The sequence below is a fragment of the Terrapene carolina genome, unplaced genomic scaffold, assembly GCF_002925995.2.
Source record: "Terrapene carolina triunguis isolate 2854851 unplaced genomic scaffold, T_m_triunguis-2.0 Scaffold49, whole genome shotgun sequence".
Lineage (NCBI taxonomy): Eukaryota > Metazoa > Chordata > Testudines > Emydidae > Terrapene > Terrapene triunguis.
In genome coordinates, this window is record NW_020664400.1 from 3,697,438 (window position 1) to 3,723,069 (window position 25,632).

Sequence of the window (25,632 nt, forward strand, 5' to 3'; positions counted from 1 at the left end):
CCCCTACCTAAGCCTCCCTGTTCCTTATCCCCTAACTGCTCCCTCCTGGGACCCCCCACCCTAACTGCCCCCCAGGACCCTACCCCCTACCTGTACCCTGACTGCCCAAAACCTTCTCCACCCCCCCTCAAAAAGCCCCCCCCAAACTCCCGCCCCCCCCCCCGTCTCTTGACTGCCCCCTCCAAAATCTCCCTGCCCCTTCTCCGACCCCCTGGCCCCCTTACCCTGCCGCTCAGAACATGGTGTTGGGCTCTGTGCGGAGCCGGACACGTGGCTGCGCTCCCCAGCGCATCACACAACCCGGTCCCTGCCCCCCGCACAGTGCTGCCGGAGCGAGGGAGCAGGGGAGAAGGAGAACTGGGGGGAGGAGGAGCTGCCAAGGCCCGATGCAAACGGCCCGGCAGGCCGGCCGGCTCAGAATGCAGGGAGGGAGGGGGGGGAGGAGGAGCTCTACAGCTGCTTCGGAGTCCAGCCCGGCAAGCTGCGGGGGAAGGGCTCTGGCTGCCAGAGCCCCATGCGAGCGGCTGAATTTCCTGCAGCCCTCCCAGCCGCGCCTCGCTCTGCCTGGGGGGGAAATCCCGGACATTTTTAGTGATTTACAAATTCCCCCCCGGACGCTATTTTTAACACAAAAAGCAGGACATGTCCGGGTAAATCCGGACGAATGGTAACCCTACCCATCACCAGCCATTGTCCAGCAAGGGAGCTACAATGCGATGACTCACCTGCATGTCACCACACCAGGGGAATTGCTCAACCTTGCACAGTTGCCAACTTTCGCCCGGTAAATAAGCACCTCGACTTTCACAATAAGCCAAAAACCAAGCGAATCCCATTTCAAAACAAGCCAATCCCTAAGAACCCCAACACTCCATGGGACTAGATCCCTCCGGCGTGCAGTCTGGGACTGTAGTGGGCCTGCTCTGCACCCGACTCTCTCCCCCACTTGCCCCTGCTTGCCCCCCCTTTGCCGGGAGCTAATAAAACAAAGGAAGCAACAAGCTACAACGAGCAACAAGCTACAAGCCCAAAACTAGCCAACAAGCAACTCACAAGCCAATTAAGCCAAAAACAAGCCCAATTTCTGCGTTTTTTTCACGGGTTTGGCATGTCTGCAACCTTGCTGGGTGACTCAGCAATGCCCCCAGACATGCCTGGACTTGTGCTCCTCAAACACATGGACTGAAGGTATAAAACAGGCAGAGTGGACACATACTGGACCTTCTCCTGCCCCCACCTACGCTGCAAGCAACCAAGACACTGAGAAGAAGACTGAAGACTCCAACACAGGAGACTGGCCCAGGTTTAAGGAACAAACCTGTATGTTAAGGACTGCAACATCCAGTGGGGTGAGAAAAACTGCTTAGTCTAGGTCAGGGGTAGGCAACCTATGGCACGCGTGTCGAAGGCAGCACGCGAGCTGATTTTCAGTGGCACTCACACTGCCCGGGTCCTGGCCACCGGTCCAGGGGGGCTCTGCATTTTAATTTAATTTTAAATGAAGCTTCTTAAACATTTTAGAAACCTTATTTACTTTTCATACAACAATAGTTTAGTTATATATTATAGACCTATGGAAAGAGACCTTCTAAAAACGTTAAAATGTATTACTTGCACGCGAAATTAGAGTGAGTAAATGAATACTCGGCACACTACTTCTGAAAGGTTGCCGACCCCTGGTCTAGGTGCTGCCCAGTCTAATAGGGTTGAGAGTTTAGACTGCGTGCTTAGATTTTATTTCTTTTGGTAACTAACTCTGAGTTTTTGCCTATCACTTAATATCACTTACAATCTACCTGTTATAGTCAAGACATTTGTTTAATTGTTTATCATTACCAGTGAGTTTGTATGAAGTGTGTGGCAAAACTGCTCAGGTTTGCCAAAGGCTGGTGTCTGTCCACTTTCCATTGATGAAGTGGTGACGGTATATTCCTGGGGTACAGTGCTGGGAGCTGAGGGAATTTGGCTCTGGTGCCTTTCTCTGGGTGATTCATGAGTGGCTCTTGGAGCATTCATGCAATCCAGCTGGGTGTGGGATCTCCACATGTGGTTGTGCTGAGTGATCACAGCGCCTGGAGGGGTTTGCTGCTGGTCACTAGCCAGGCACTGTGAGAGAGAGCCCAGGCTGGGGAGAGTTCAGGGGGCACAGCGGTCCCACAGTCCCAGGCTGCACGCTGGGGAGCCCGCTACAGAGGCGCAGCGAGCAGCGTGAAATACACAGCTTGTTGTATTGAGCAAGATTTACACTTCATACACTGGTGTAAAGATTTTAAGTGTGGTGGCTAAGGAGAGTCAGGAGTAGGCTACCGGTTTGTTATTTTCTGTTTGCTTATTTCGGGAAAGGGAAGTAGGGACAGAAAAGCAGGAACATGAGTGAAAGCAGTGAAGTGATTGCGAAGTTGGAGCTTTTTAGGCTGCAGGTTGCAGAAAAGGACAGGGAGCACCAGAGAATATTGCTACTAAAGAAACTGGCCATGGCGGAGAAGGAAGGAGAGTGGGAGGAAGGAGAGAGAGAGAGAAAATGCAAACTGGACTTGCTAGAGAGGTAGAACCAGAAACCACCAACCCCAACCATTCCCATCGCTCCAAAAATCCACAACTGGGAACACCTATGGCCTGCACACAATAAGACCAGCTCCTGCACAGCAGCTGGAGGCAACACCACATCGGGAAGGGATGGGGGTGTAATGCCGGCCAGGGAGAGAACTGTCCAGGTTGTTAGCTGCCAGCAGGTCACAGCTGAACCAGAGATATACCCGGCTCTAGGGAGCAGAAAGCAGGTCCCAGAGGAGAGCCCAGAGAAGAGCCAGGGAATCTCAGAAACCACTGAGGTGGGTGAGGATTCCTGTGACTCTGTAACACAGGGAAGCAGGGTGCTTCCAAGTGTGGGAGGGGCTGAGACTAGCTCCTTTCCAGCAGAAGGCAACATGCCCTCAGGCGCAGGGGCAGGAGAGGGGTTGTCAGGGATTAAGGAAACTGTCCCAGTTGTTAGCTGGCAGAGTTCTGCAGATGAACAAGAGACAGACCCCTCCCTAGGGAGCACAGAGAAATGTGTTTTAGAGGGGGGCCCAGAGGAGGAAACTGGGGAAGGAATAGTGGGGGTACAGGAATGTCTCTGCACTGGTCACTTGGGGCAGGATGCCCAGGACACTAGGAGGATGGCTGGGTCAGCATCTGTGCACCCAGGCACTCAGCCCATGACCCAGGTTTTTAGAGGGAACTGTGTGACTGACTTCCTGGAGGGGAGCAGTCATACAGCTGACTTCCCAGGGACAGAGAAAGGGGTGGCGGAGGTACCCGAATCCAGGTCCCAGTTTTTCAGGATGCTATTTCTGAAAAGTTTTTGGAAAGTAACGGTGTCTCTTTACATCAAGATGCAGCTCCAACGCCTGTGACAGCAGAGGAGTTGAGATCAGAAAATTGCCAGGTGGTGGTTTGTGAGAATGCAAATGACCCAATGGGCAGAGAGGGGGGTGTTTTTCCCCAGGCTGGTGAGACACAGGGAGCAGTTATAAGAGAGCTGCTGGGAAAAGGTGCATCTAATCAAAGGGTAAATAGAGCACAGATCACAGCCCTCTAGGGGGCAGGGAAGGACTCAGTGCTGGGAGGGGGAAACACCAGGTAACCCCAAAAAGGGAACTGGATTTTCTGCATATGTACAGTCCTGGGGTTGGGGGACCGCTCCCCAAGGAGCCAGCCAATGTGCAGGATCCCCCTGAACACCCATCTTGCCAGACCCTGAGGCACCAAAATTCCAGAAACATGATTAAATTAAGAACCCAGGCAGATGGGAACACTGGAGGGAAAGAAAAGTCAGTGACTGATTCCACGGGAAAGAGTCAAATGACACCCCGGGGTTCCTGTTCTCTAAGCCATGTATCCAACAGGAACACACACGACCTCGGATCCTGGTGGGGAAAGAACCAGACTCACAGGATCACCAATGATGTGATCTTTGGAGGGAAGCTTTGCCCTTCTGTACTTTCCTAGGTACACTGGGATTGCCAGACGGGATCAGGCCCCATCTAGCCCCATGTCCCACAAGGGCCACCACCAACTGCTTCAGCAGAAGGTGCAAAAACCTCACAATAGCAGATGTGGGATAATCTGCCCCCATGATGGTCTCTTTCTCACCCTGGAAAGTTAGTAGCTAAACCCTGACGCTTGGGAGGTTTTATCTCCCTTCCAAAAAGTGATAGCATTAACTATTACAGAGCTTTATTTTGTCACTCCCCATCTACATTTCCTCTGAATGAGGTCAAAGGTTCTGTCTCAGATGTCCCTGGTAGCAGAGGCTACAGAGCTTCTCCGGGGTGCATTGGTGGGGAGGGACCAGGGATGGTTGCGATGTGATCAGCGTAAGTGGGTGAGATGTGTTCCAACCTCTTTCCGATATTCTCCCGGCACCAAGAGGACAGATTCTGGGGCCCTGCCTTTCTCACGGCTCCAGGACGTGTTTTGTTGTCAAGTGCAATTCTGCTCTGAGCCGTGACAGTAAGAACTGCACGGGGAGTTTATTATGGTTCCTATCTCAAATGGGCTCAGGGGCCAAGTGAACGTGTGTTTCTGTCTAACTGCCAATCCCTGCAATTGGAGGAGAAAGCCGCGGGCTCCTGGAAGAGCCACTGGGAGCTCCCAGGGCAACCACAGCTCATACGGGGCCGGCTGGGATGCTCACACAGCATCACAATTCATAGATGATGTGCAGCTTCCCTTCCGCTGGAACTGCTTCCTGAGAAGCTCTGCTCCCCTTCCCCATTCACTGTTAGGCCATGGCTGGCCTGGGGTGTTGGGGTCACACCCTCAATCATGGCTAGTTACCTCCACCCTGGCAACAGCCTCTGCAGGGATCTCCTCTATTTCCTGCTGGGGGGTCCTATCCATGCTGGTGTTTAATTCCACTAGAATCCGACCTCGATAGGCCACCCCTTCCTCCTGGAAGACAAATGGGTCCGGAGAAGAGGGGCAGGAAGGGGATAGAAGAGCGAGGGAATGGGAGACCCTGGAAGAGGGGTAAGAGAAGAGAGGGAGGAGCACGGAGAAACTTTCCCCACTCTTTTTCCAGGCCTGACATCAAGCGCAAGCAGCCCAAACAACTGTCTGAGCCCCTCGCCGCAATGTTTACGGGCTCCATGCAGGCTCTGCAGCTCCTGGGACAACTCAGGGCAGTAAGAGGCAACTTATGGACCGTGCAGGAGGAGAAAGGTCTCTGCCAGATTTCTTCCTGTGCAGATTGCCCCCCACAAACCCAGGTCTGCCCCTGCTCCTCCAGATCCCTTCTCCTCCCCTCCTAACTTCCCCTTCAACAACAGCCAGAGGTCGCTCACGCTGACGATGCAGGCTGGGAGCACTGCTTAGTGCTGGAAGTGGCCTGCTACCCCAGGAGCGACCATGCCTCTGTGTGTTGGGCTCAGAGGGGAAGGCAGACAGACACTGTGTGTTTGGGGAGATGGGCTGTCACCTACTGGTCACCCTCCCTGTACAATTCACCCGTCTCTGGAGCAGCTTGGGGAACTGTAGGGTGCTCCCGTCAGTGAGGGGCCAGAGTCAACCCAGTGCTGTGGTGGGAATGCCAGATGCCATGCTACGAGTCTAGTGGCATGGACTCATGGCAACCCCAGGTCTTGGGAGTCATGAGGACCTCGCCCCCAGGACATGCTCTCCCTGGGATTCAGGCCATGAACTGAAGGGAGATACTTACGCTCCCAGAGTTGAGTTTCTCATATGGGTCGTGGAGGCTGGTGAATTCCCTGGGGCTCCCGTAGAGGGTCAGGAAGCTGGGTCCAAAGCATGGCAGGAACCCGGAGAAATCCCCTGGAACCAAGAGAGGAACCTGAGAGGACGAAAGGGCCCAGAATGAAGCCAGCTCTCGGTGAGCAGTCAGAGCCCCTTACCTTCTATCTCAGCCCCCGTGGAGGACACCTGGGACAGGCTGATGTAGGTGGTCCCAAGGACGTCCCTCTTTCCTGCTCGGTCCCTGGAAATGCAGAGCAGACAGCAAAGGGCCTTTCTGTGTCATTGGAGCGGGGTGGGGGTGCTGCTGAGCAAAAGGTCCACCAAGCCCTGGGGTCTACGGACACTGGCTTCTGCCAGCCCAGTCAAGGGGCTACACGGCCTTGGATCAGGGTATTTAAAACTTGGCCAAAGCTCTGGTCAGCCCCTGCACTGCTGCGGCCCAAGGGAACTGTCTGCTGTAAGGATCGTCAGGGCAGGAGACAGAGCTTCCTTTGGGGCCAGTTGCAGAATGAACTCCCCCAGAACTAAGGACCATCCAGAACCACCCCCTTCACTGACCTGCCTTCTCTAACGTAACACAGAGCAACATGTCTATTTATTAACCCCTCGCGGGTCCCTTCCCTTCCACCCACCACAGTGTCCCTGCTGGCTCTTCCCTCATCCCACTGGCCAGCCTCACCCTCAGCTACTCCCCTTCCTCTGGGGGTAACGCCAGGATTGCCGGCTCCAGGCGGGGACTGTCCAAAGTGCTGCTTACCCGTTCAGCACGGTGAGCTTGATCTCATCACACACGGCCGGTAACTGCAATGGGAAGGTGGCAGGTTAGAAGGGCATACGTCCCAGGGGCCAGCCCCAGTAAGACATTAAATGACACAGCAAGGCTCTTCCTTCCCACGGTTCATACGGCAGGGCTGCCCTGCCTGTTGGCATGCTAGGAAGGACGCTGCCGTGTGGACTGGTGACAAAGCCATTGGATGCCCCATCTGGCTCTTCAGCGGTGGGAGCTGGGCATGGTCAGTGGACGGAGAAGCTGAAGCAATGTCTAGGGGGAGCAGAGGGAGGCAACCATTATGGGGAACTCCCGCTCTTGAAGGGGTAGTAGCTCCACAGAGCAGGTGCCTTCCTTCCTTCCCCTCCCTACAGACAGGGCTTCCAGCCTCTTCCTCTGCTGCAGCGCTGGCTCCACTCCAGCACTCCCTATGTTCCTGTGAGGAAGTGGGGATTTTCCCTTCTTATGCTGTATGTGAGTCTTATTGTTTTGCTTGAACGCTGTGTGCGCCTCCGTTTCCCTGTGTGTCGCACCAGTGTCTAGGTGGTGGGAATAAGCGTGGGTGACCTTTGTGGGGGCTGCTCCAGTTCCCTGCATAGATGCTATGGCCGCCCCTTCGTAACCTGAGACCCAGGAGGGGGACGTGACCAGGTGACTCTTGGCCCGGGAAGCGAGACAAAGGCTGGAGGAGGAGCAACGGGCAGGGCAGGGGCCAGGGGCCAGGCAGCTGGAAGTGAGTGAGTTTGGAGCTGGTTGGGGAGACGGGGGAGGACCAGACCTGCGTCCGCGCTCCCCACCCCCCAAGATGGACCTGACTGAGGGGTCCTGTTTTCTGTACCTACAAGCTCTGATTTGGACTGTGTTCCTGTCATCTAATAAACCTTCTGTTTTACGCTGGCTGAGAGTCACGTCTGACTACAGAGGTGGGGTGCAGGGCCCTCTGGCTGCCCCAGAAGCCCCGCCCGGGCAGACTCACTGTGGGAAGCACACGGTGGGGCTCGGGATGCTGAGTGCTCCGAGGTCAGACCCAGGAAGGTGGAAGCTGTGGAAGCTTCTTGCCCTGGAGACAGTCTGCTCACAGAGAGGAGACTTCCCCAGAGTCCTGACTGGCTTTGTAGGGAGCAGTTCCAGAGCATCGCCCGGTGACTCTGTGACAGTTCCCAGAGTCAGGAACATGTGCAGGGGAGAAACCCAGCCCCCACAAGAGGGAAAGGACATGACCTTCCACAAGCTCTGTGTGTCACTTCTCCTGCCCCCCGTCAATACTCCTGGGACTCTGTGCTGCAAATGCCGGCCCTCCCAGGGAGAGACGCTATTAGGGTGTCTATGGCAAGAACTCCCTTGATCCTCTTTCAGGAAAAGAGAATTTGGGTAATACGTGGGAGAAAGAAGGGATGCAGGGCAGATGTTCAATGCAGATTGTTGGGGCTCTGACAACATCCCCTTCCTACCGAGTCATCCATCTCACCTGGGCAGGAAAGAACAGCACCTGGTTCCACTCCGGGTTGGCATTTCTTGGCATCACTCTGGTGCAGCGCTGAGAACATTAAATGACACTATTAGAAACCAGAGATCAACACCTCTCCTTCCAGCTACACCCTCTGCAGGTCAATCACTTCCTTCACCCACCTTAGTTCCCCATATTTTCCCCCAGCAAACAAGAGTTTGCTCTCCAGGCAACACTGCAGAGCCTTAGATGAGGTTCGGTACTGTCCCATGCACCATCAGCACCATCACCAGTTGCCTTCCCATCGTGGGATCATCAGGACTGGCTGGTATGAGTTTGCCAGGCCTCAGAGTGCCTGTGCCTATGTTTCTCCAGCAGGGAGGTTACAAGTGAGAGTCACACCAGAGACAGAAGCTGCATTTTCTACCTTCCCTGTTCTTTTCTCTCCCCTTTTGTGTGTGTTTTTCTTGGTGTGTCTTCTTAAGAAACAGGATCAGCCTTTAACAACAGCAGCAGCAAGGACAGCTCCAACCCATCTCAACTAGCTCCTTCTCTTTTCCCCCAAAAGGACACTTATTACCATCTGAGAGACTGTCAAACAACGGTGCTTTTCCTTCGAAAACTGACTTCAACAACAACAGTGACATCTCCAGCCTATCTCAACAAACTCTGGGCTTGTCTTCAAGCATAGCACTACAGCTGCACCCTGTAGCGGTTTAATGAAGATGCTACTATGCGGATGGGAGAGCTTCTCCCAAGGGTGTAGTTAATCTCGTCCTCGAGAGGCGTAGCGCTGTCTACACAAGGGGCGAGGTCGGTGTAACTACATTGCTCAGGGGTGTGGATTTTTCACACCCCTGAGCGACGCTGTTATACCGATACAGGTCTGTAGTATAGCCCAGAGACTATTTCGGACTTTAACCAACAGCAGCAACAACAACTCCAGCTCATCTCAACTACTTTCTTCTCTTTTACCCCTCCCCCCACAAACCCCCCAAAACAGTTATTACCATCTTTAAAACCATTTAAGAGACTGTTTGCAGTTATAACTGTGTCGGTCACAGGATATTAGAGAAACTAGGTGGGTGAGGTCATATCTTTCATTGGCCCAATTTCCGATGGTGAAAGAGACAAGCTTTCAAGCTTAGACAGAGCTCCTCTTCAGTACAGAAGAGCTCTGTGCAGCTTGAAAGCTTGTCTCTTTCACCAACAGAAGTTGGGCCAATGAAATATATCACCTCCCCCACCTTGACTCTTTAAGAGACCATCAGACAAGATGGATTTTCCTTCTAAAAACTTTCTCCAGTTAAAGGGAAAGGGAACAAGGATTGTTGTTAAAATTAAAGCCTTACTTAATACTTTATATTTCAGATGCTTTAATTGTGTTTCCTTCTCTTCTGTATCTTTAATAAAAAGTTAAAAGAATTTGTAATCGTGTGTTTGCCAGGCTGAGGTCTCCGTGTACCAAACCTTGGACCTTGTTTAACACTGCTTAATGTTGGACAGTGACTGGCTTATATTAACACCTTTGGCCTATGTATTCCATCCAAATTAATACAACAGGGCCCAGTTTGACTCTCAGCCCTCAGGGATGGAAGTTGCTTGGCTGTGCTGCTGCAAACAAATCTTGCTTGGACTCGAATAGAGCAAGTTCGCTCTGGAAACTGCCGCAGGATAATAACTACCAGCCTGGCCGTGGTAACAGGAGTGAACTGGGTGACTCTAGAGCACTCATGTGTTACTATACTAATGGGATGGGGATTCAGTCCGTGGTGTTGTGTAGAAATTCCTACTGCCAGGCTTACTCTACGTGTGTATTCACGTCTGCTAGATGGCACTGCGTCATCTGTAACGAACAGGCTAGCGTGTGTCTGCCGTCTACTGGATGCAATCCGTCCTGCTCAGCTGTGTGTAACAGGCTGTATACTGCACTCCCAACAGCTAATGGGGATTCTCCTTTAGCTCTGGGGGGCGGGGAATCTGAATTCTATCGCTTCTGTTGCCATGGCATTTTTAGGGGCCACATAATCTGTTACTACACTCATGTGTTAGTGTTTAGAGTACAAGACTGGCTGTTGGTGAGGAGACTGACGTTGCCTGGTGCTGTAAACACACCCCTCTCCCAAGAGGTCACTTTTCTGAGCAGAGCTGCATGTTACCTACCGTTTTCCCTGCAAAACTAACTTCCACAGAAGGGTCAGCGCAGATCCTTTTGTCGACATGCATCTGGAACATGGACCTAAAGTAATGCAGGCAAGAGTCCTCCACTGGAGAGGGAAGAGAGATGCGTTCGTGTCAGATAGCTCTTGGCTGGCACAGTTTACTCCCGCTGACCGTCTGTGCTTCAGTGGGAAACCCAAAACCTCCCCTCGGCTGAGGGTAACGAGGGTCTGAAAGGGCAGAGGAAGCTGGTGACATTGGAAAGCAGGCAGGCAACATGGCAGGCCACCCTACAATAGTGGGCAAAGATCCTAATGTATTTGGGAGGGATAGCTCAGTGGTTTGAGCATTGGCCTGCTAAACCTAGGGTTGTGAGTTCAATCCTTGAGGGGGCCATTTAGGGAACTGGGGTAAAAATCAGTCTGGGGATTGGTCCTGCTTTGAGCAGGGGGTTGGACTAGATGACCTCCTGAGGTCCCTTCCAACCCTGATATTCTATATTTGTATGATTTGTCTCCAGCCTCTCTAGGAGCTGTCACTGCAGAGGGGTGAGCAACAGGGACTGTCAAACCCTTGTGCTTCCTGTGTTCTGGTAGCAGCCATAAGTGTGCTAGGTGCTGTACAAACATCAGAAGGCCCAGTCCCCACCCAAGGAGCTGAAATGACTGAGGAAAAGTCCCTGGAGTCCTGGCTCCCATCCCCCTGGTCTGACTACCAGGCCATGGAGGGGTATCCTCTGCACTATATGACACATACTTTGGGGCATATCCTCAGCTCTGTATATGTGGAGCTGAAAGGTGGCCATGCATACGGGCATCGCTGCTGGCTTGAGAAGGTTGGACTCTACGTCCTCGCTCTCCGCAGGCTTGTCCAGCTCCTGAGAGGAGAGAAGAGTGCTGAGAATGTATACAGGCACAGAACAACCGCAAGACAGTCCCACCAGCAGAGCACTGGTAAGAACCAGAGGATGGGGTGTGGTGTGTCTGAGACCAGGTGTTTCACTGCTCTAGAGAGAGCCAAAGGCACGTGGTGAGCAGGTTACTTTGCAGCCTGTGCGGTGTTAGGGTCAGATCCAGATGCCTCTGGAGCAATGAGGGCTCTGCCAGGTGCTCCAGTGGGAGGAAGATTGGGCCCTTGTGCTGCAACCTGGAGTCATCTTAGGGCTGTGTATGAATGGTGGCCTGCAGGGGCCAGAGAGAACGGCCTGTGGATGGGCAGAGCATGAAGCCAGGTATGGAAGTGTGAGAGTGCAGATGCTAACCATGAGTTGTGCCAGGGCCTGATCTGCAGAGAGGCTGAGCACCCACAGCTGCCTTGACCTGCAGTGGGAGCTCAGCACTTCTGACAACGCAGGGCTCTTCTGCTGAATCACCCTCAACTCGTGTTCAAACCCTGCACTGAGATTCAGGCTAATCACTGCTGAGTCTTGCTGGTAGGTGGGTTCACTGAGTTCCAACAAGGGCCTGAAGCATGGGCGGCTGTTGGGGGACCCGGCTGCTAGAGGAGGCTAACCCCCGGCCCCTCCCCTTGTGCCCAAGGCCCTGCCCCTCCCCATCTGCCCCCCTTCTGTTCCCTCTCCCCCGCAGGAGCCCAGAGCACCCCCACTGTGGCCCCTGGCCCCAGTGCCGGGTGGCCAGGGGGCGAGGGCCCAGCCCTGGTGCGCCAGGCAGCACTCCCGGCCCCCCGTGCTCTGAGTGGTGCCACCCCAGCACCAGCCGCCCTGACTCCCTGCAGGAGGCAGGCCAGACAGCCTGGGCCAGCCATGGCAGAACGCTCTGGGAACCGCAGGAGGGGGCCTGGCCTGGGGGCGGAGTGTGGGCAGGGTCACACTAGGCTGTTTGGGAAGGCACCGCCTCCCCCTGCCTATGTTACTCGCCGCCCATGGCCTGAAGTGGGTCCCGGAGGGAAGCCTTGGAACAGCCAAGTGCAGGTGTAGGCTGTGTTCATGTTTCGCAGATATCAGGAAACCCAAGACCTTGGGATGGAGCTGCGGTGGTTTGGGCAGTGACTCAGGATGGGGCAGGAACTCAGCGGGATCACTGCCGGTATCATGTCCCTTTCACAGGCGGTGTTTACCGGTGCCTGGTCCCCGGCTCCAAGCACACAAAGGCTGACTTTCAAGTAGCCTCTCAAGCCAGCATTCAGATGAGTCGGGTGGTAAAGGCTGAGCCATTTCCAGCTGAGAGCATGACCTGGGAGAGAAGGACGGCAGGGTCTGCGATTTGTGCAACTCACTGTATTCCTCCCACCCCGCACTCAGCTTTTATACAGTCACAGGGACCATCATGATCCAGAGAAGCTGGATGAGAGTCAACAGTGTGCCCTTGTTCCCAAGAAGGCTAACAACCTATTGGGCTGCAGTAGTAGGAGCATTGCCAGCAGATCGAGGGAAGTGATTATTCCCCTCTGTTCGGCACTAGTGAGGCCTCATCTGGAGTATTGTGTCCAGTTTTGTGCCCCCCACTACAGAAAGGATGTGAACAAATTGGAGAGAGTCCAGTGGAGGGCAATGAAAATGATCAGGGGGCTGGAACACATGACTTATGAGGAGAGGCTGAGGGAACTAGGGTTATTTACTCTGCAGAAGAGAAGAGTGAGGCGGGATTTGATAGCACCCGTCAACTACCTGAAGAGGGGTATGATCTTTCACTCCATATTCTTTATGAAAATATGCTTATGATATGAACATGTCATAACTGAGATGTACTTTATGCAAGATGGGTCATGTAGGATATCACTGGAATTTAGCTGTATGCATTGGAAAGGTTATAATTTACTGAATGCGATTATCCTATTTGTGTGCCTGTTTCATTTCTGTATCTGAAGTTAGTAATAGTGACTATGGGTACGTCCACACTACCCGCCGGATTGGTGGGTAGCGATCTATCTATCTATCGGGGATCGGTTTATCGCGTCTCGTCTTGACGCAATAAATCAATCCCCGAACGCGTTCCCCGTCGACACCGGAACTCCACCAGGGCGAGAGGCGGTAGCAGAGTCGACGGGGGAGCCGCGGCCGTCGATCCCGCGCCGTGAGGACGGGAGGTAAGTCGATCTAAGATACGTCGACTTCAGCTACACTATTCTCGTAGCTGAAGTTGCGTATCTTAGATCGACTCCCCCCCAGTGTAGACCAGGCCTATGTATCTGTAGTTGATAACATGTATCAACTATGTTATTTTGGATGACGCCCCCTGCTAACACTTCAGGTACAACAATGGAAAAGCCAGACAGGGCGGATGGCCCATCAGCGAGGACAATGGGCTGTGAAAAGTTTTGGCCTTCCTGCAGACCCTCCATACTGCCCCTGACTCATGGACGCTGTGATACTACAGAGTCAGGTGGTCTTGTCACCTGATACAAAACATTACCTGGGACTTCTCATAACTTTCCACAGGAAGGAAAGGGAAGGGTGGGAGGAAGGCAAATGGGACTCCTCCTCTCCATGGCCTGTCTGCCCAAGAAGAAAGACTGCAAACACCACCTGAAGGGGAGCCCAGACTGAGACGGGGTCCAGTCTGAAAAGGAATATAACTGGAACTCTGAACCACAGAAACTTTGCAACTTGCCTAAAATAACATTTAGGGTGAGAATTTACATTTTGTAACCTGTTTCTTAAGTCTATTGAGCTTACCTTGCGTACTTTGTTTTATTTGCTCAGTAATCTGCTTTGTTCTGTCTGTTATCTCTTATATTCACTTAAAATTCACCTTTTGTAGTTAATACACTTATTTCTTGTTTATAATATAACCCAATTTATGTAATTTCTAACTGGGGGTGGGGGGAAAGACGTTGTGCATATCTCCCTCCACACTGAGGGAGGGGGCGAATTTCATAAAACCTTTGGGTTTGTCCCCCTTAAAGGGAGTGGGCACCAGAGTGTTGGGGGAGCCCCTAAGGCTGAATCTTCCCAGAGCAGGTCTCTGTCTCTGTGCAGCTGGGTGTGGCCCTGTCCGTGTGCTTGGCTGGAAGAGGCTTGTGAGCCTAGCCCAGCAAGACAGGGTAAAGGGGACCCAGGCTGGCAGAATAGGCTGACTCAGTGGCACCCCAGCACATCAAGTGACACCCCAAAGGGCCCAAACCCATCACAGGGGGTTACAAAGAGGATGGAGCTCGGCTGTTCTCAGTGGTGGCAGATGACAGAACAAGGAGCAATGGTCTCAAGTTGCAGTGGGGGGGGTTAGGTTGGATATTAGGAAACACTATTTCACTAGGAGAGTGGTGAAGCACTGGAATGGGTTACCTAGGGAGGTGGTGGAATCTCCTTTCTTAGAGGTTTTTAAGGTCGGGCTTGACAAAGCCTTGGCTGGGATGATTTAGTTGGTGTTGGTCCTGCTTTGAGCAGGGGGTTGGACTAGATGACCTGAGGTCCCTTCCAACCCTGATATTCTATGATTCTATGGTCTTGTCTGACCCCCTGGAGAGTACAGGCAGAAACCTGCCCCACAATAATTCCTGCAGCAGATCTTTTAGAAAAACATCCAATCTTGGTTTAAAAATAGTCAGTCATGGAGAATCCATCACGACCCTTGGTAAATTATAACTGTTAATTACTCTCTCCATTAAAAAATGACACCTTATTTCCAGTCAATTTGTCTAGCTTCAACTCCCAGCCATTGGGTCATGTTAGACCTTCCTCTGCTAGACTGAAGAGCCCATTATCAGATCTTTGTTCCTGTAACAGGGTGCTGGCTAAGAAAATCTGAGCCAGGCTCTGTCACGCCAGCTCCAATCAAGAAAGGGGAATTGGAGCTGGCTGGCTAAGTCCAGGCCTGACTGGCAAACAGGGAACAGCTGCCGGCCTCGTTAGCCAGGGGCTACATGAAGGCTGGCAAGAAAGAAGCCAAGGGGGAAAGAAGGAAAGGGAGTGGGAACTCTCCTCTCCTGGCTGCAGGAGCTAGCAGTCCCTGAGGCTGTAATGCTGAGGCTGTTTGTAGCTAGAAGGTGGTGGGAAAGTATACTGGAAATAAAGAGCACGTGTGATTGCACCAGTGCAGAGGTCTCTGGCTGGTTTGTGGGTGCAGCAAGTGAGGAGGGCCAGTGGCACCTTGCCACAGTTCCCCATGTAGATACTTATAGGCTGTTATCAAGTCACACCCTTAACCTTCTTTTTGTTAAACTGAATAGATTGAGCTCCTTGAATTTATGATTATAAGGGGTGTTTTCTAATCTTGTGATGCCGTGTCCACCCCATACAGGACTGGAAGGGGCTATGGCCAGGCAGGCCTATTAACTCCACAGGCTGCACCTGAAGGAAGAACCAGGGAGCAGGGAATTGATTGCAAGAAGGTTCAGCTGGGCAGGAATAGGGGGTCTCTAAAGTCAGGAAGCTGGCAACAGAAGGGGGCTGCTGCTGGGAAAGGGCAGTCACTCCCGGGGAAGAGGGAGGGAGGAAGGTTTGGAACTGGTACACACACAGCAAGGAGAGGAACCAGGAGTTGTAGGAAGCGGTCCAGGGAAGGAGCAGTGAGGGCTGGGAGAGGAAAGTCCAGAACTGCTGGGTTGAAGGTCCCTGGGCTGGAAGGAACCTGGAGAAGAGGGTGGGCCCAGGTTCCCCTACCAGCTACTGGGAAAATGTCACCACTGGGACAGTGAATGGAAAGTCTGCCTAGGTCACTGTAGGAGTGACAGAGACTTTGAAGGATGGACCCCAGAAGCGGGGGCCACTGAGTGGCCTGGCTGGAGGGATGCGTCACGCAGCAACTCCTGGAGCAAGAAAGGGGCTGAAGACCTGAGAGAGAGACAGTGTGATGGCATGTGACCATGGGAAGGGGTGTCAATCTCAAGAGCTAATCTCCAGAGTGACCAGGAGGCGGCGCCACTAGCAGTGACTGGACCCTGTGACAAATCCTTTAATCATTTTCATGCCTCTTGTCTGAATCCTCTCCAATTTATCAACACCCTTCAGAACTGGACACAGGATCCCAGCAGCCGTCGCACCAGTGCCAAATACAGAGGTGAAATAACCTCTCTGCTCCTATGCGAGATTCCCCGGTTTATGCACCACAGGATCGCATTAGCTCTTTTGGCCACAGTGTCACACTGGGAACTCCTGTTCACCTGATTATTCTACACAACCTCCAAATCTTGTTCAGATTCCCTGCTTCCCAGAACAGAGTCCCCCAGCCTGCGTTCTTTGTCCCAGAGGTATACCTTTACATTTAACTGTATTAAAAAGTGTAGTGTTTGCTTGTGCCCAGTTTGCCAAGTGATCCAGATCCCTCTGAATCAGGGATCTGTCCTCTCCACTATTTACCACTCCCCCAGTTTGTGTGTCATCAAGGGAGTTTGGCACTGGTGGATGGTGCTGTCTCAGTAATCCTGAAAGTGGAGTCCTACCTCTGCAGAAACGAATGTGTCCCAGGTGGCAGCAATATAAGCCATATAAGTAACTAACTGGGGATGAGTCCTTATTAGTGCCTGCTCTCCAATCCTGAGTTCATAGAGGCTAAATTTCCAAGGAGTGATAACCATGCAGGTAACCAGGTATGTGACTACCATGCAGGGAGGCAAGGGTCCCAGGTACTGTACCTATTGTGGGTACGGGGCGTTACAGCGTTGTCATGGTGACAGGTGGCACGGAGACAAGCTGGTGTATGGAGTGGGGGGGATCCCTTGTAAAGTGTTCTGGGAATGAGATGGAGCTATGAATGTGCCCCCTGCATGAGGCAGTAAGAGATAAACAGCGTTACTAGGCTAGCACCTGGTGGGGGTGTGAGGGACGGGTGTGGAGTCCCAGGGGTGAGAATAAACGCAGGGAAACTGGGATTGGTTTGAAATCCTGATTTGTATCTTCCTTGGTACCCAGGCACTAGGAACAGCCCAGCCCATCTAATTGTCTAACGGCGCCACGAACAGCCTTCACCTACCGGGAGAGTCGTACACACGGCCAACCTCAAGCTGTGGAGAGGGAAATGGAGCATGTTAGGGGATCTGCCCTAGGAGAACAATAACACCACCTGGCATTCCTCTAACACTCTCCTTATTAGGATCCTCCAGTGCTTCAAACCGCGCAGCCCCCCCTTCAGGTAACTAGGATCCCCGTACAGGTGGGGAAAGGGAGGCACAGAGCGGCAAAACGATGTGCCCAAACTTAACGGCAGAGCCTGGAATAGACCCTGGCCCACTTGACTCCTTGTTCTGTACTTAAAAGCACAGCACAAGGCCATGCTGACGCTAAGGGCTTGTCTAGACGTACAATGCTGCAGCGTTTCACTGGCAGCGGCGCTGCTGTAGCACTTCAAGAAGATGTGACTACACTGATTGGAGAATGTAGGCGGTAGCTATGGTGACAGGAGAAGCCCTCCCACTGACACAGCGCTGTCTACGCCGGGGGTTAGGTCAGTATAACTGCGTCGCTCCGGGGTGTGTTATACCGACATAAGTTGGTAGTGTAGATCCAGGCTATGGCGACCCTATGGCACAGTTGTACCAATGCACCTGCATGCTGTAGTGCAGCTGCTCTAAGCCCAGAGGAGAGAGCTCTCCCGTTGACTTAATTACTCCAGCCCCGTGCGCGACAGTAGCTATGTCCCCACCGGCTCTGAGGTCGGCGTAACTTATGTCACTCACGGGGTGACTCATTCACACCACTGAGTGACATCACTTATACCGATGTAAGTGATAGCGTGTACACAGACCAAGCCTAAGAGAAGCTAAATCAAAGGCAAAGTAGAGCTAAGCTGGCCGCTGTTGTTCTGGTTCTGCTCATTCCTATTGTCACATGACGCTCCATATTCTTTATAGAACTATGCTTATGAGATGAATATGGCATAACTAAGATATACTTTGTGCAAGATGGCTCATGTGAGATCATTGGAAAGGTTCTGATTTACTGAATGTGATTATCCAAGTTGTGTGCCTGTATCATTTCTGTATCTGAAGTTAGGAATATTAACTATGGAACAATTACAAGTGTGTGTGTACAGATGCTCCCCGGGATATGCAAGACCCGACTTATGCAAAATCGCACTTATGGAAAAAGTGCCATAAGCCAAAAATAGGATTTTTGAGTTGCGGAAGTTTTTGCGTAACGTACAGGTATACGTTTCCGACTCTTGCAAAATTCGAGTTACGCAAGACTTTCTGGAACGGATCGATTGCATAAGTCGGGGGCGTCTGTACGTGGGGAAACGCCCACCAGACAGCAGGCAATCTTCCTGAATGAGCCATTTAAGAAGGACAATAGAACTCCGAAGATACTAATCTCCCACCTCCCTGAGGAGCTTCCTGGGATGCTGCATTGACACTACAAGGCCCGGTGATAATGTCACCTGATGAAAAATACCCCCTTAGACACGGTTGGTACTTTCCCACTGGAAACAAAGGCTTCCCGCCTTATGTCAATTCTATTTAAGGCTGGGAGGCAAGGCCATTGGGACTCTCCTCCATTGCCTACCCAAGAAGAAAGACTGCTGAAAGTACCTGAAGAGACAAAGGAACTGAGCTGTGGGAAAGGCAAGGGCTGAGTCCAGACTGAGACAGAGGAGACTAGTCTGTAAAGAGAAATAACTGGAACTCTGAGCTACAGAAACTCTGCATCCTGCCTAAGTCAACATTTAGGGTGAGAAATTACATTTTGTAACATGTTTCTTTAGCAAATCAAGCTTGGTTTGCATGTTTTGTTTTATTTGCTTAGTAATCTGCTTTGTTCTGTTTGCTATCCCTTATAGTCACTTACAATCTGCCTTTTATAGTTAATAAACTTGGTTTATTATTAAACCCAGTTTGTGCAATTTCTAACTGGGGACAGGGGTAAGAAGTTGTGCATCTCTTCCTCCACATTAAGGGAGGGGGCGAATTTATGAACTTACATTGTATAGATTTCTCTACAGCGCAAGACAATATTATCTGGGGTTTACCTCTTCACAGGGGGCGTGCACATGAGTGCTGGGTGAATCCTCTCATACACATCTGACTGCAGTCGTGTCTGCAGCTGGGTGTGGTCTTGCCTGGGTGTGTGCTGGAAAGGGGTTTGAGAGCCTGGCACAGCAACCCAGCACAAGGGAAACCCAGGCTGGCAGGGCCAGAGGGCTGAGTGGGACCCCAGCACATCAGGTGGCATCCCGGATTGGGGGGGTCTAACCCATCACACCTATCATGTGTGGAACTGGGAACTGGGATGGGGGAGTTGGACTGGCCCCAAAAGAAGATTTAATGAAAAATCTTGATATTTCAACATTTGCTTCCATTCCGATGCAGAACAAAACTAAGACCTTGTGAACTGGGGAGAGGGACTGACCAGCTCATCCCAGAATGGCTAATAGCTGGCCATCTAAGGCATTCCCTTCATTCAGGCTAGCGACTTGAACCTTAGGGCAGGTCTTGACTATGGGGCTAAGTCGACCTAAGTTATGCAACTCCAGCTACATGAATAACTTAGCTGGAGTTGACGTACCTTAGGTTGACTTATTGCGGTGTCTGCACCACGCTGGGTCGACGGGAGAAACTCTCCTGTTTACTTACCTTATTCTTCTCGTTCCTGTGGAGTACCGAAGTCGATGGGAGAGCGATCAGCAGTTGAATTAGTGGGTCTTCTCTAGACCCACTAAATCGACCCCTGGTGGATCGATCGCCATGTATCGATCCCCTGGTAAGTGGGGACAAGCCCTTAGACTCCTACATACCAGGCGTGCTCTAGACAAGTAGCTATTCTGGCAGTCTCTTGCTCTGGTTTTGATCAGAAATCCCATCCTGGACCTGAGAAACCTTTCTGGCAAAATTTTAGTCAAAATAGATGTGTTTCTGTGAAAACATCCAGTTTCAGAAAACCAAGATTTTGTCAAAAAGTGCCTGACCAGCTTCAGTTAGCAGTAGCTGAGATAATTCCTTGCTGCCTAGAAAAGTGGTGACTGACTAGGAAAGAGACGGACAAAAATCTAGGAACATACGTTACAGCGGACAAGACAGACAATTTCATCCCCACGTTACCACAATGTGCCAGAGGCAGGAGCAAGGTGAGGGGGAGAGTGTTCATAGGTAGAATTTTAATGAATGTCTGGAGTAAGGATAAGTTATTGACCCACTTGAGAACTGTAACCAGTTGTGGAGATCGCTACTTGGAGACAACAGATGATTCCTAAAGAGCCTCTTGGGAGCAGGGCTGGCCAGAAAACAAGAATCCCGTTTCACACATTTTCAAAGTTTTGGCCTTTGTTTTGTTTTGCACTGGGACAAGCAGAGCCCTTTGAAACCTTTCACAAAAAACCAGAGGGCATGAGTGCACACCACTAGAACAGCCCACTGGCTAGGGCACTCAGCTGCGATGGAGGAGAAAGTAGCTCAGGTCCCTGCTCTGCCTGATTCAGAGGAAGGACATGAAGGTGGGTCTCCCATACCCTAGGTGAGGGACCTAACCACCTGGCTATTGGCTATTCTGAGATGGGCTGGTCTCTCTCTCTCTCCCTCCCTCCCAGGAAATTCTCAACCAGCTCTACTTGGGAGTGAGCATTGCCTGTATGCAGGTTCCCATATCCATGCATGCAACATCACCAGGAAAATATCTGCTGGCGTGGTCCAGTCACCTGGCTCTGCCAAGGTGATTACATCCACTGTCACTCACCTTGAACACTCCAATGATGGAATCCGCTCGCATCGCCCTTGAGTTCAGCACCTAGCAAACAAACCCAAGACTTTGGTTCACTGTTCCTGTGCTAGGAGGTGAAGCCCCCATCTTCACCCCCACCCAACTGAGGGACAGCATGATGGCTCTATTACCCACAATTCCCAGCTCTGCGGTGCTGACATGAAGGGTCTGTAGGCCTGATTCTTCAATGCCTGGCACCCGTCTCATCAATTACACAGGCGTAAAATGCTACACAATCAGAATTCTCCACGCACCTTGCACAGGAGAAATGACTGCATAAGGTGCAAAGCAGAGAAGAATTGGACTTCAAGTCTTGAAAGCCCTAAATAGCAACTAGGCTCTGTGAATATAAAGTTCATCAATTCATAAATCTAAAGGCCAGAAGGAACCATTGTGATCATCTTGTCCTGCAGAACACAGGCCACCGGACTTCCCGGCATTAATGCCTTCTTTGAGTCCAATAGCTGTGGTTGAAGTAGAGCAGATGTTTTTCTAAAACATCCAATCTCGATTTAAAAATGGTCAGCGATGGAGAATCCACCATGACCTTTGATAAGTTGTTCCAACGGTTAATTACACTCGGGGTTAAAAATTTGTCCCTGTATTTACCTGGCTTCAACTTTCATCTGTTGGATTTTGTTATACCTTTGGCTGCTAGATTGAAGAGCTCTTTATTCTCGAATTTCATTTCCTCATGGGCAGGAACTTATAGACCGTGATCAAGTCACCGGATACATCACATGCCCCTTAACCTACCCTTTTGATAAGCGAAATAGATTGAGGTCCTGGAGTCTCTCACTATAAGGCAAGTTTTCTACTCCTTAAACATTCTTGTGGCTCTTCTCTGAACCTTCTCCAATTTACCAACATCTATTTTAAACTGCAGGACAAAAGTGGACATAGTATTCTAATATTGGTCTCACTGATAAGAGAGATTTTGAGCTGCTCTATTTTCCTAAGCACTGAAAACATTGCTTTGCCATCATTAACTGAAAATAGGGGAAGAGCGAAAATAAAATGAACGAAATTGGAAAGGAATATGGTGGCAACAGTAGAGCTTAACATTAAGATGCATAAATTAACAATTGGATACATAGTGAAAGGGATGAGGTAATTGTTTACAGTTTAATAGTTTGGTAAAGTGTTGGCACATAGCCAAGGAGAGTGAGAAATCAGTTTCAATTTAGCCTATAGTGAGTATGTTGGCAGACAAGTGTAGCCTGGGGTAAAGGTCACTCCCCCTCTGCAGGGAGGGGTCAGTCCAAAACTAGGTGAGGGTCACCAGACCATAATAGTAAACAGACCATAATACTACGACTTGTTATGTAACAGCTTTGACTGACAGCCAGATTTAGCAGTTGTGATTGGACTACAAGTATGGACCAATCAGAGAGGGTTTAAAGGTGATTGGAAGATAGAGTATGCTCATATCAGGATTGAGAAACAAGCCAATCTGAAAGGGTCTAGTGGCTGGTAAAACTGAATAAAAGGCAGGCAGTCAGCAGGCAAAAGTCAGTCAAGATGGGGAACCAGGAGAAGATCAGATCAGAAGAAAGAAACCTAAAAGAGCAAAGAACAGCAGAGAAGAAGACCTGAAAGAAGCAGCAGCTGCTGCAGCAGCACCAGTAACAGAACAGAACAGAACGAGCCGTAGACAGAGCAGGGGGAGAGAAGCCTAAGGAGAGGAAGCATGCTAGTTACAGGATAGGATACAGGACAGAAATAGGATTAATGAGGGAGTATGTTTGCTATAATAAAGTTGGGTGCTGGGGTGTGTGTTTGTTACTATGTATAAAGTTTAGAGTTTATTCAGTGTTGCATAGGACTGATCACCATGTGCAGAACATAATCACCTAAGCCGTTCCAACAGTCTGACTTTACAGGGTACTTTAACTTGTATACCCTGTGCTGTAGGATGTGCTGATAATTTGTTTAACCTATGCAATTTATATCCAGTGCTTAATAGGGATTTAGATTTAACAATTCAATTATTGCTGAACCTGTTGTCAGTAATAATAAAAATATTTTTGTTTTGGAAAAATACTGCCTGTGTGTTAATCCTTTGAATAGAAGTCTGTATCTGTGTCCTCCCAGGGGTAAACAGATCAAGTCTATCCTGGGGAATTTCCTGAAGGGCATGGGGAGATCCTTGGTAAACCCTGAGAATTCTACTAGGGTGGGCCCCTCCTTTCACCTTGCTGGAACAGATTAATAGGTTAACATCTAGGGAACCCAGAAGTAAGCAACAGGAGAGCTACTCGGGGATCAATCTGTTCTTGGGGTAACAATTAATGGAGGTAAAATACCTCTGTACTCTCCTGTTTATGCACACAAGGATTGCATTAGCCCTTGGGGCCACAGCATGACACTGGAAGCTCACATTCAGCTGATTATCCACCACAAACCCCAAGTTTCACTGCTTCCAAGAATAGAGTCTCTCATCCTGTAAACATGGCCTCCATTTTGTTCCCAGATGGATACATTTATATTTAGCCATATTAAAACACCATTGTTAGCTTGCACACAGCACCAAGTGACCCAGATCGCTCTGTATCACTGACCTGTCCTCTTCATTACTTACCCGTCACCCAATTTTTGCGTCACCTGCAAACTTTATCAGTGATGATTTTGTTTTCTTTGAGGTCATTGATGAAAATGTTAAACAGCACAGGGCCAAAAATCCCACTAGCAATGCACCCGCTTGATGATGATTCCCTTTTTACAATTACATTTTGAGACCTATCAGTTAGCCAGTTTTTAATCTACATAATGTGTGTCATGTTGATTTTGTGTCGTTCTAATTTCTTAAACAAAATATTGTGCAATAAAAAGTCAAATGCCTTACTACTGTCTAAGTATATTACATCAATCTTATTACCTTTATCAACAAAACTTGTAATCTCATCAAAAAAAGACATGAAGTTAGTTTGACAGGATCTACTTTTGTGCTCACATCATCAGAGAGAACTCCAATTAAACAGGAAAGCTCCTGGCCTTCTCCACTTTGACCCAATGATGTATTTACTTTGGGGCCAAGTCCTGGGGCCAAGGGCGGCTCTGTGTTTTTTGTCGCCCCAAGCATGGCAGGCAAGTGGCTTTTGGCGGCGTGCCTGCGGGCGGTCCACTGGTCATGCGGATTCGGCGGCATGCCTGTGGGAGGTCCACCGGTGCCGCGCCATTGGCGTTCCCACTACCAAATTGCTGCCAAAGCCGCGGGACCGGTGGACCTCCCGCAGGCATGCCGCCGAATCCGCGTGACCAGCGGACCGCCTGCAGGCGCGCTGCCGAAAGCCGCCTGCCTGCTGCCCTCACAGCGACCGGCTTGCTGCCCCAGGCACGCGCTTGCTGCGCTGGTGCCTGGAGCCGCCCCTGCCTGGGACCCCCTTGTGACAGAGGCCCCTTGGCAAACAGCCTGCTGTTCTTTGCAAACAACTCTCATCTCAGGCCTGATAAACTCACTACACCAAACACGACTTGCAGGGTATTTATCCATAAGGAGTAACATGTAATGCATCTACAGAAAACTCACAACTTGTCAAGACTCATAATCATTATGAAATGTATGTACAGGAATACTTCAGGAATAATGTATTTCAGAAATAATGTAACTATATTGACGGTATGCTTTATGGACTTGAAGTAAAAGTTAGTCACCAGGATAATGTGTCTTGGTGATGGTCCATTCTGGCAGGAGGGAGCTGTCACCCCTCCCAGGTTAGCCAGTGAGGTATGCAAGGTATCCAGCCTTGCTCCATCTCAAGACTATCAATGGAAAACCATCACAGATAACTCCAAACAGTTGAAACACTTGGCGGTGAAAAAGAGACATTACAACAGACAGAGGATCTCCCTGTCTGTGAATAGAGTCAAAAGACTGTTTCAGTATAATGCCTAGTGGGGAGAGGTCCTCTGTATCCATTCGCTGAGGAGACATCTTGGGGGGCAGGGGAGTTTTCAGGAAGGTTTGGATCCTGGTTCCAATCACCAACTGAACTTTTGGGGAAAACCTCCTTTATTAGCTAGGAAAGGGAACTGTTAATAAACATAGGTCCTAGTGCGCAGTTTATGATTTTGGTTTATATTGTGATCATTTGTTTCCACCGCTCTCTTGTTTCTAGTGGAATCTTTATTCTTTCTTAAATGAACTTTTTTGTTTTATTAGAAGTGCTCACAAGTGCTGTGCATTGTACAGGTGCAGTGATTTAAGGTCAAACTGGGGCAGAAGTAGGGTGACCAGACGTCCCGATTTTGACGGGACAGTCCCGATTTTAGGGGACTTGTCCCACGTCCTGACCTTACATTTAAGGTCAAACTGGCAAACTGGGGCAGAACAGTTACAGGATTTGTGTGAGTAGCTGGTGTCAGGGGCTGGATGTCAGGAATACTTCAAAGGGACTTGGGGACTCGGGGCACCTCTTGTTAACCCACAAGGCAAAGACAGGGCTGGCCTAGCCCAGAGGAGAGGGCTTAAGTGTCTGAAAGGCTGGTGATTTCAGGAAGCTGTCACCCACCCAGCATTGGCAAGGCTCCCTCATGCCGGAGGCAGGGGGTAATAAGATGATTCACTGTCACACAGTGACTCACTGTGTCACAGGGTAGTTTTGCGAGGGAGTTTAGAGGGGGAGTATGTGTGTGTGTGCCTAGATACACTTAACATTCTTTAAACTTAAAGCCAAAAACACCCCCTGATAAAAACAAAACAACAACAAAGAAACATGCTTCAGATGTAAAAAGAGAATGCAGGCTGACGTCCATCAACAGAGTGGGGGCTACCCAGTTTATTGCAGCATGTATGATTACCTGCCCTATGGGCGGGTGGCGTATGTGTGCATTCGGTGCAAGGAGCCCCTGGCCCTCGCAGACCATGTACGGCCTTTGGAGACCAGAGTGGCTGAACTGGAGGAGCTAAGGGAGTCAGAGAGGTACACAGATGAG

At 50.6% G+C, this 25,632-nt stretch overlaps 1 protein-coding gene across 1 annotated transcript in view; it reads right to left on the minus strand.

The window, feature by feature from the left end:
* LOC112117729 (myoferlin-like) overlaps positions 1-25,632 on the minus strand; it is a 76,584-nt gene that overhangs the window by 45,427 nt on the left and 5,525 nt on the right. Inside the window, exons 5-14 of the mRNA XM_029912567.1 lie at positions 20,674-20,724; positions 16,982-17,012; positions 12,189-12,304; positions 10,869-10,989; positions 10,116-10,219; positions 7,974-8,042; positions 6,494-6,537; positions 5,895-5,977; positions 5,702-5,814; positions 4,822-4,935 (exon numbers count right to left, since the gene is read on the minus strand). Coding sequence (XP_029768427.1) covers positions 4,822-4,935; positions 5,702-5,814; positions 5,895-5,977; positions 6,494-6,537; positions 7,974-8,042; positions 10,116-10,219; positions 10,869-10,989; positions 12,189-12,304; positions 16,982-17,012; positions 20,674-20,724 — 846 coding nt within the window. The remainder of the gene's footprint in view (positions 1-4,821; positions 4,936-5,701; positions 5,815-5,894; positions 5,978-6,493; positions 6,538-7,973; positions 8,043-10,115; positions 10,220-10,868; positions 10,990-12,188; positions 12,305-16,981; positions 17,013-20,673; positions 20,725-25,632) is intronic.